Source organism: Andrographis paniculata, unplaced genomic scaffold (genome assembly GCF_009805555.1).
Source record: "Andrographis paniculata isolate CXL003 unplaced genomic scaffold, ASM980555v1 Contig50END, whole genome shotgun sequence".
In the NCBI taxonomy this organism is placed as follows: Eukaryota; Viridiplantae; Streptophyta; class Magnoliopsida; order Lamiales; family Acanthaceae; genus Andrographis; species Andrographis paniculata.
In genome coordinates, this window is record NW_026137585.1 from 1,271,369 (window position 1) to 1,282,858 (window position 11,490).

The following is an 11,490-nucleotide window of genomic DNA, read 5'->3' on the forward strand; positions in this document are numbered from 1 at the left end:
ATACATTAGTTATTTATTAAATTTACCAATAAAGATAAACAATACTTTTACGTATAAATAATAACATTATAAAAATTATATAAATTAAGTATATTATAAAATATTTTTTATTTTTTATTTTTTAATTTTTTAATATTAATTAAACTATTTAGTTATCTTAGATTTAATCTATAATTATTTTTACTATACAATAACTATTTTTACTAGTAGACTTCTTAATTACTTACTAATTATATTTTATCTAAATTCTAGAATCTAATATGCTCATATTATATGAGAAAAAAAAAAGTAAAATATTAATATTATAGATATAATTATATGTTAATTTTTAATTTATTAAAAAATTATTATAATTAAATTTGATTAAAAAATTAATTAAAACTATTTCAAAATATATAATATAATTTCAATATATATTAATACTTATTTGATATAATTAAAAAATAAAATAAATAAATATTAAAATTTTGAAAGATGTTATAAAATTTCTAATAAAATATGTAAAGGGTATAATAAGTAATTAGATAAAAAAAAAATTGGTAAAATTCCTCAACTCCAAATTCCCCCAAATTGGAGGAGAAAATAAAATTAGAAGAAATTGACTCTCATCCCCTTCCTTCTCCTCCCCTCACCTCTAAAAAAGTTTGAACCAAACATAAATTTTTTTATAATTCCCTCCCCTCCCCTCCCCTCCCCTCCAATCAATCAGACGGAAATTCTAACATTTTATAAGTTTTACATGAATTATATCTTTCGGAGAAAGTTCAAAAATAAATTATTGTCCTAACATGGGTTAATCGTCGTAGTTGTCAATTTTGTACTAATCCAAGAAGAATTTTCCGTATATGAAGCCTTTATTTTCTAAAGCAACCAAGTAAGAAAAAATATAAGCTAGTGAGCTCTTGTTGACATTAATAGCTCGATCGACTTTTTCTCATGTCATCAACAAATTAAGTCAAAAATAAAGATGATAATAAAGAGGAACAAGTGTGTATACTTACCCTTTTCTTAGCGATTATTTATGCAAAGAACGTCAAGTAAAAACACCGCGTCGAAGTTGAGAGGTGTAATTAGAAGTTGGTTTTAGTGTCGAGTAGTGAGATGGTAACTAGATATAATTTAAAGTATGATATAATATATATTCGATTAAAAATAAATTTAAATTACATTTTAAATTGTTTAAAACATTATACTTCAATAAAATATATTCAATAAAAATATAATTAGAGGTTCGGTGAGTAATGATATGTTATTTAGTTATAATTTGAGTTAAAATGTATATTCTTCGTCTCATATACTCTGTAATATTTTTTTATTTTGATCTATCTCGCATACCTTGCAATATTTCCAAAATAACAAATAATTAACTATATTTATCACATCATAGAAATAAAAAAAAATTAATTAATTTTTCTTTATCATATCATCTTATTCCTAATTTATTTTTGTTGGTTGACTCATTCTGTAGATAAATAAATAAATGAGTCGATTATTTACATCATAATTTAATCTTTTAGGTGAGTCGATTAGTTAAATCTAAGAGGCTTACGTCTTATTTTCATCATTGCATTCAGTCATGAGGGGTGTGTTGGTTGATTCTGGTATAAATAAAAAGATGATTTCTAAAGCCTATTTTTTATTCTTATTTCGTTTTTTTTATTTGTTTTTCTTCTTATATTTTTTATTTTATTTTTTTAGATTTTCAAATCTATGAACTTTGAGTTTTGAGTTCAATTTTGGATCTTAATATGGGCCTTTTCATTAAAAAATATGGGCCTTTTCATTAAAAATTGATCTAGAATTGGCTTGGGTTTGGAATTGCTTCAACCATTTTCTCACATACAAAATTAAATAGCTCAAGAGAGTAAATAGGATTGGACTAATTTCTAAATATTTTAGCCACTCTAAAATTGATTATATTTTATTCAGATCCAAACTGAAATAGCCTTGGGCCTAAGATAAAAAACTTTTTATTAGTAGAGTTAATTTGAAACTTAAAAGGATCGTGACTTTTTCTTTTAATTTTTCAATGCGGGACTTTAATAAGTCTGTGTTTGTTTGGGGGTTTGAATTTTGAGTTAAAATTTGAATAGTAAAAATTTTGAATATGAATAATTGTATGATGTGATATAAATAGGTGTTGATGTGATGTTTTGAATGTAAAATTGATTTTTAGTATAATATAAAAAATAAAAAATAGGTGTTTGATTTGATGTTTTTTGGGGGAAAAAATGAGATGAATAGCGTAAATCCAATCTAATCCCCAAACAAACACATCCTTACTGTATTTATAATATATACCAGATAATATACTATGGGTGTGTTCGTTTGGGGATCGGATTTTAAATACACTATTAATCCCATTTTTTTCCTAAAAAACATCAAATCAAATACTTAATTTTTTATTTTTTATATTATACTAAAAATTAATTTTACATTCAAAACATCACATCAACACCTATTTATATCACATCACACGACTATTCCAATTCAAATTTTGCGAAACAACACACTAATATTTTATAAACCATACGTTGTTTACTACACAAACGCCCTAATGACTGATTTCATTTATTAACTCCGTAACATAGTAAAACATCGTAATAAAATTACATAGGCAAAGGATTTCTAACAATCGGAATAACACGAAGCGGATATTTCCTTCTCGCCGTAGCCCCGAAGGACTCGGCCATGTCGACATTTTCCGGCGAAACCCAATCGAAGTAAAGTAGAAGGGCGGCCAGCGCGTGCTCGACGTACGCAAGCCCGAATAAAGATCCGGGGCAAATCCTTCTCCCGGCGCCAAAAGGAATGTATTCGAAATTATTCCCCTTGTAATCGATCTCATGAAGATCAAGATATCTCTCTGGTATAAAACTGTCGGCATCTTTCCACATTTTTGGATCTCTTCCAATTGCCCACGCATTCACAAGAACCTTCGTCTTTGTGGCTACTTTGTATCCGTTAATTTCGCATTCTTCCGAGTTTTGTCGCGGGAGTAGTAAAGGAGACGGCGGATGTAGTCGGAGGATCTCCTTGACGACGAACTTGAGGTACTTTAGTTTATCGAACTCGGACCCCTCGACGAATCCGTTGTTTGCGAAGACGCGTCTCACCTCGTCTTGTGCCTTTTGAAGAACTCGGGGGTGTCTCAACATTTCCGCCATGGCCCAATCTATGGTCACGGATGATGTTTCGATCCCACCGGCAAACATATCCTGTTTGAAATAGAGATCGAAAGATGTTAACGGAGAGGAGTCGAGTAGAATCTTTATAAGAAAAAAAATTACTCACAAAAAGGACGGCTTTTATGTTGTCGATAGTTAGATATAGATCGCTTCCCGCGTCATTGAACTTCAATAGGACATCGACAAAATCTTCGCGCAGTTTGGATTCACCGATGGCCACTTTGTGATCGTCGATGATTTCTTGTAATATCGCGTCGATTTTAGCGTGCATCGGCTTTACTTTGCGTTTCATTCCGCTGATTAGTCGTAGCAATTTGATGGAAGGATACATATCCACGACGGAGAAACCGGATACAAGATCGACGCTTTCTTTGATCGTGGATACAAGGATTCCTTCTTTGTTAGCAATCTTCCCGACGGATGCCTTTACGAGAGCGCTAAATAGAGTAGACTCGATTCTTTCGGACAAGTTAATTACGGACCCTTCCTTCTGAGCTATCCGTCTACACATATCCAAAATCTCTTTCTCCCTCGACGGCCGGAAAGATTGGACACGTCTCTTGCTCAAGAGCTCTAACGTGCAAATTTTACGCAACTGTCTCCAGTACTCACCGTACGGGGCGAATGCTATATCGGCATCTTTGTAAAACATCTCTACTAAGAAGAGCGACGGTCGATTGGCAAAGTTGAGGTCGTGTTTTTTCATAACTTCTTCTGCAACTTCTGCCGATGAAACCACGAGGGTAGAGACCTCGCCGAGTCGTAAGTGCACCAACGGGCCGTATTTCAAGGCTAAGTCGGCTAGGACTCGATGTGGCGCGACGGAACTAGCAAAAAGGTGCAAGTTCCCGATCAACGGGAGCTTTTTTGGCCCTGGTGGAAGATTGTTGGATTTTCGTTTCGTCTGAGTGGCGAAGATATAAAGCGACATAAAAAATACGAGCAAAGAAACTAGAACAAGGGATGAGATATCGATATCCATCAAGAATCAAGATTTCGTAGAATTGCAATGAATTGTACATATCGTATGAGTGTATGTAATAATATATATATATATAAGTACGTTAGCGATGAGTTATTGAAAATTTAACATTTAAGGCGGGTTATGGATTTTAAAATTTTAAACCCGATTAAATCGAGAGGGGATTGTGTGCAAGTTATTTTAGGTATTGAAAATTAAATATTTAAATTAAATTAAATATCATATATATATATATATATATTGAAAAAAATAAAATTTTAATAAAATAAATATATGATATTTAATTATGCACTTATGTTAATATTTGTACGATAAGTATCAACTATTAATGCAAAAATTTGTTTAAAATGAAAGATAGCATACAAATATTACGTGCATAAACGGAGTTATAATAAATTTGACAACAAAATAAATTAATTTCGACAACAAAAGAAATATTTAAATTAATATCTTTCGAGAAAAAAAATGATATAAAAATCTTCACTAAAAAGGAAGGTACGCACTCAAATCCTTTTAAAATGAAAAGTGGCATATATGAAAAAGGAAGTATTATAATTAATATAATAAATATCTTCAAATTTATTATGATTCTATTTGTGTATCTTCAAATTTATTATGATTCTATTTGTGCACCGATATATTTCATTTTAAATAAATTTTTGTATTAATAATTGATATTTATTGTACAAATATTAAATATGTGCAGATTAAATATCGCATATTTATTTTATCGAAATTTTATTTTCTTTCCATATATATGATATTTAATTTAATTTAAGATTTTAATTTTTTTATGCCTACCATCATCATCATCATCATTATTATTATTATTATTATTATTATTATTATTATTATTATTATGCTGATTAAATTTTAATATAATAACGGGAAATTATAACTGAGGTATTTTGAAAATTTTAAACTGTAAGATTGTTACATGGTGTATTATTTAATGAATTTATTATAATTGTTGTATCCATTGACAAGATTTGTTGTCGAGCGTATCCATTTGAAATAACATATCGGATTGGTTATTTTGATTGAGTCTTAATCAAACATATATAATAAATAACCACACACAATATATATTTTTACATAATACTTCAAAGGTGATACAGTTGATTTTCGACACGAGAATTAAAGTGAATAATATTAAGTAAGATAATTTAAAAATAAAGACGATATAATAAAAAAGAAAATGATGTAATTATTTTTTTTTTATTTGAATAATATGATGAGAAAAGTATAGCGCATTTTATTAGAAAGATAATTATTTGCTATTTAGAAAAATTTGTAAAATTATATATGGTGAGTTAGAATATAATATATAGTACTTCATCCGTCCCATTGTTTATTATTTTTGTCCGTCTCAAAACAATAGTCTTATTTTCATAAATAACTATATCACCGTAAAACTACCATTATTTTTTCATTTTTATTACACAATTTCAATTATTTTTTACACTAATATACTCACAAGATAAAAAAAATAATAATAAATTTATCCATATTTTTTATTCACTACCAATATAATATTAATATTCCTTAAATTTCATGTCCAATTCAGTTAAAATTATATTTATGGAACAGAGAGAGTATTATATTATAAATATATTCTACTATATAAAATATATTCCCTCCGTTCCACATACCGTATTTGCTACACTGTAGACACGGTATTTTAGAAGGGGTGTAATTAGTAGATAATTAAGAATGTATTAGTGAAAATAATTATCCTATAATATAAATAATTATAAATTAAAATTAAGATAACTAATTAGTTTAATTAAAATTAAAAAAAATAAAAATTTAAAATGAGATTAAAATGTGTAATCATTTTTCAAAAAAGAAAAATGACATGGCATATGAGACGGACATAAACGGTAGCGTGGACATAGCATCTGACACAGAGGGAGTATATTGGTTACATTTATTACATATGATGTATCAAAGTCAAATCCAATCAACATGGGATCTGTGTCCTTAATTTGTATATTTTATATATAATGAAATAATCGTCACATAGAGTAGGTAGTTGTAAAATAATTTATTAGACTTTTATATATATATATATATATATATATTTAAATAGAAAAAAAACTTGATGTCAATTAATTATAAGTTTTTAACATCGAAAATTATTTTTTATCAACTTGCACAAAACGGTAAAACTTGAGGGATTTGTTTGTTTCTCTCCGTCTCAATAAAATAGTCTTATTTACTATTTTTGTCTGTTTCAAAAGAATAGTTTTTTTTCCATAAATAACTATATCACTGTAAAACTATCCTTACTCTTCGTATTATTACACAATTGCCACTACTTTTTATATTAATACACTCACAAAGGCAAAAAAAGTCTTTTACTTATACTTTTTACCAACTGTCAATATAATATCAATATTTCTTAAATCTCGTGCTAGTTCTGAGACAGAAGGAGTATGAGTTATAAAAAATTTTGTTTTGTCCAATTTTTTTATTTTGTTGTTAATTTTTAAAAATTATACTTATACAATATATTGGAAAATTACAAAAAAATATATCACACTTGTACCTCATTATCACTTTTATTTTGTATTTATCTCGCTGACAAAATATATACCACATATTTGCAAAAGTAGTTATTTCTATCATTTAACCGCGCGTAACGACGCGTGGTGTGAATATCACGAGCAGACATATAACATAAATAGCGATTTTATAAACATGTGAGATATATTTTACCAACGAGACAAATAAAGACAAAAGTGATAATACTATATATAAGTGCGACATATTTTTTGCAATTTTCTCTGCAATATATACACAAAATAAAAGAATTAAAATAATTACGGGCCTAACATCCTTGGGCCCTCTTTAGGCTACGCCATTGTTTGAGGTAGTCAAAAGATTGTCTGAATTGCTCTAAAATTATTTTTTTCCGATAAAAAATATATATATATATATATATTAAATATTATATCTTTCAATTTTGTACCCCTTATTCTTTATATTTTTAAAAATATTATATCTTTCCGAAAAAAAAAAAAATGAATATTCTATCTTTTATATAATTATCTTAGATTATATAATTAAATATTATTTAAACTTAACAAATCAGCATGGGTGCTGAAAATAAGAATTTTGCACCCTATCCGAGCTGATTAAAATTATTTAAAACTAGTTTCTATCATCTAATATGTTATTTATGGATTTGTAATAATCTCTTTTAAATGCTAATAGATAAGGTATTAATTGCAACATTATATGAATCAAGTAAGTAAAATAAAATTTTAATACCCAAATGGTCTTTTCAGCAAATTTAGCAACCATAGAATTTTTTTGCTATTTTTTATTTTTTTATTTGTAAAATATTTAATTTTTTAAAAATTAAAGCAAAATAGAAAATCTTACTATTACAAATTTCTTTTTAATATACAAATTTTTATCACATAATAAATTTTATTTTAGAATGAAATAAACTTACTTAAAAGTTATAAGCTAGTGAAATAATAAATTAATTAACATAATAAAAACACATATCCAAATATATATATATATATTATATTTTACATAATTTACAATGAAAAAAAAATTACTTATATTTATAAATAAATATACATTATTATTTTTTTACAAAATATCTAAAAATTAAAAAAATATATATTTATATAATTCCTAAAACAAAAAATTCATAAAAAAAAAAAAAGAAAAATTGTACACAATAGTAAAACTCAATTAATTATATTAAAAATAAAATATAAAATATCTTTAATTGTCATTTATTACTTCCATAAAACACAGTAAAATTACATTGGCAAAAGGATTTCTAACAATAGGAGTAACATGAAACGAATTTTTCCTTCTCGCCGTTGCACCAAAGGTCTCCATCATGTCCAAATTTTCCGGCGCAACCCAATCGAAGTGATAGAGAAGCATGGCGAGCGAGAGCTCGGCGTGCGCGAGCCCGAACGATATTCCGGGGCAAATCCTTCTCCCGGCACCAAAAGGGATATATTCCAACTTAGTCCCCGTGTAATCAAGCTCCATAAGTTCGAGATATCTCTCCCGTAAGAAGCTTTCGGGATCTTTCCACTTTTTTGGATCTCTTCCAATCGCCCACGCATTCACTAGAACCTACGTCTTTGCGGCTACTTTATATCCATTAATTTCACATTCCTCCAAGTTTTCTCTCGGAAGTAATAAAGGTATCGGTGGATGTAGCCGGAGGATCTCCTTGATGACTAACTTGAGGTACTTTAGTTTATCAATCTCCGACTCTTCGACGAATCCCTTGTCCTTGAAAGTGTGTCTCACCTAGGATTGTAAATGAATCGAATATGAAAATCTCATATTTATATTTGATTCATAGTAAAATCTAAGATTATCTTTAATCGATTCCTCTATTTTCTTAAAAAAAAAATTACTTTGAATTTGAATGACTCCAAATTTGGAGGATAAATGGAGACTATTGGAGCTATTTTTGTTAGGAATGGATCCAGGCTTCCAATCTAATTTTTTTATTTTGAATGACTATTTTCAAATAGGATCTATTTAAAGTCATAAATTAGAGGTCAGAGATATAAAATAAAAAATAATAATAATAATTTATCAGGATATTTTGAAAAATAAAAATTTTTCCCATCATTGATGGAATCTGGACTTCCAATCTAAAAGTAATTGGAGGAGTCATTCACCCTTATAAACCAAGAGAGTTTTCACATGTTTACAAATGTGGGACAATATTCAACACTCCCCTCTCGAGATCATAATCTCGAAAATTCATACAGGATCCCTACTCACTACGGCACCATGGCTCTTATACCATGTTATAATGGAATTTAAATTCTCAATCTAAAACCAATTGGTGATAAGTGGATGGGTCTTCACCCTTGTAAACCAAGAGAGTTCACACACCTTTACCAAGGTGGGACAATATTCAAGAGTTTTGACTCGATACTTGAAGAATTTTTTCAAATATGGAGTCGGTTGGAGTTGCTCTAATAGAACATTTGTATTCAATTTGAATCACAAGATTTCAAATTGAATCAAATTAGATTATTTGATTTGTTTACAACCCTGATCTAACCTCGTCTTGTGCCTTTTGAAGGACTCGGGGATGTCTCAACATTTCCGTCATGGCCCAATCTACAGTCGCGGATATCGTTTCAATCCCACCTCCGAACATATCCTGTTTCAACGTGAGATCGAAATTGGTTACCAGAGAGGAGTCAAATAGATCGTCTATGTTAAAATGAACTCACCACCATGACAGCTTCAATGTTATCGGTAGTTAAATACAGCTCGTGCCCGGCGTCGTTTTACCTTAAGAGGACATCGATCAAATCCTCGCTTTGTTTGGATTCACCCGCGGCCACTTTGTGATCCTCGATGATTTCTTGAAATATCGTACGGAACTTTTTGTGCAACTGTTCTGCTTTGTGTTTCATTCCGGTTATTGCTTGCAATGCTTTGATGGAGGGATACATGTCGACAACCAAAAAGCCCGAAATGAGCGCAATCACTTCTTTGATTGTGGATGTAAGAACACCTTGTTTGCGACTCATTCTCCCGACGGATGCCTGTACAAAACTATCGAATAGAGTGGAGTCGATTTTTGCAGTCAAGTTGATCGTTGACCCTTGTTTTTCCGCTATCCATAGGCACATACCCAAAAACTCTTTCTCCCTCGAAGTTCGGAAAGATTGGACGCGTCTCTTGCTCAAAAGCTCTAACATGCAAATTTTGCGCAACTGTCTTCAGTATTCACCTTATGGGGCGAATGCTATATCGGTACACTGATAAGTTTTCTCGGGCACAAAGAGTGATGGCCTATTGGCAAAATTGATGTCATGTGTTTTTAGGATTTGTTCGGCCACTTCGGATGATGAAACCACGATCGTGGAGACTTCGCCGAGCTTCAAGTGCATCAAGGGACCATATTTCAAGGCTAAGTTGGCTAGTATTCGATGTGGCGCCACGGAACTAGCAAAGAGATGCAAGTTCCCGATCAACGGGAACTTTCTCGATTCAGTTGGGAGATTGTTGGATTTATGTTTCGATGTATCGATTACTTGCTTTGTGTAGAATCCTTTGAATTGTATGCTTAAATTTTAGAATGGATTGTATATAAAGATGGGATTGTAGGGTTTTGGTTTTTGTTTATTATTTTGATTTAAAGAATTTTTTTTTAATGTAAAATACATGAATAGTGTAGAAAAAAAATATTAGACAAACAAATCATATGATCTTTAAAATAATAATATATTAATTTAGTATGTAATTCTTAATATTTCATATAAAAATACATTTTTTTTTTCTTATAAAATATTACATCCCTCAATTATTTAAACATAAAATACAAAATTCAAACGCACAGTCGAATGAATTTAAAAAGTAGTTATTTATTTTATTTATTTTTAATCTTGTATAAGTAACCCTAATATTCATACAGTATATTTATTAAAAGTCATATATGACAGTGCATATGTGAAAAATATATGCACGTAACAGTTGTTAGGGTCATTAGAGAATAAAAATTATATAAACTATAAATTCACAACACATCATAACAATATAGTGTAATAGTCCCTCCCTCCGTGTTCTTATTTTCTATTTTTGTCCATCCCACATAATTTATCCTTATTTTCTATTTTCGTTCGATCCCACGTAATTTGTCCTTTCTATTTTTGGAAATATAATTATACACTTTACGCATTTTAAATTTAAAATTTTATAATTTTCTTAATTTTAATTAAATTATTTACTTATCTTAATCTATAATTATTTTTACTAATACACTTCTTAATTACTTACTAATTATATTTTATCCGTGTCTACAGTAATAAACTCATATTACATGGGACGGAAGGAGTATAAGTTACAATTAATTTAATCCTAAGATGGATATTACCATAATAAAATATATCAATAAATTGTCGGAAAAGGCTACCTCTTTGTTATCATTCTTGCTTAATTTGTGGATGTCATAAGAACAAGTCGATCGAGTTATTAATGTCAAGACTTCACTAGCTTGCCTTTTTTTTTTTTTTTCTTTTTTTTTTTTGCAGTAAGAAATAATGGCTTCATTCGTGGGTAGCTAGTTCTGGTTGGATTAGGACAAAATCGACAATCTCCGACCACCCACGACTGAGGACAAACAAAAGGATACGTCGTATAGTTTGAAAACAAATATGAACCTAAAAAGTGGAGTATGGATCGATACACAGCAATGATTTTTTGAGGGATCGATCAGCTGAAAAGAAACAAATTTTGGGGTTAGATCGATTGAAATGTGACGAACTGTCGTGAATTACTAAAAGATGGAAAAAGTTTGGCCAGCTT

General features: G+C 29.3%; 1 protein-coding gene and 1 pseudogene across 1 annotated transcript; both read right to left on the reverse strand.

Moving 5' to 3' along the window:
• Positions 1–2,483: 2,483 nt before the first annotated feature.
• LOC127253398 (salviol synthase-like) lies at positions 2,484–4,202 on the reverse strand. The gene is made up of 2 exons (XM_051277973.1): positions 3,295–4,202; positions 2,484–3,218 (listed from the first exon to the last, which is right to left on the reverse strand). The coding sequence occupies exons 1-2, from the start codon at positions 4,168–4,170 to the stop codon at positions 2,610–2,612; spliced, it is 1,485 nt and encodes a 494-aa protein (XP_051133930.1). The 5' UTR covers positions 4,171–4,202; the 3' UTR covers positions 2,484–2,609.
• A 3,715-nt stretch (positions 4,203–7,917) lies between these two features.
• Positions 7,918–9,884, reverse strand: LOC127253211 (cytochrome P450 71D10-like; annotated as a pseudogene).
• Between the last annotated feature and the right edge of the window lie 1,606 nt (positions 9,885–11,490).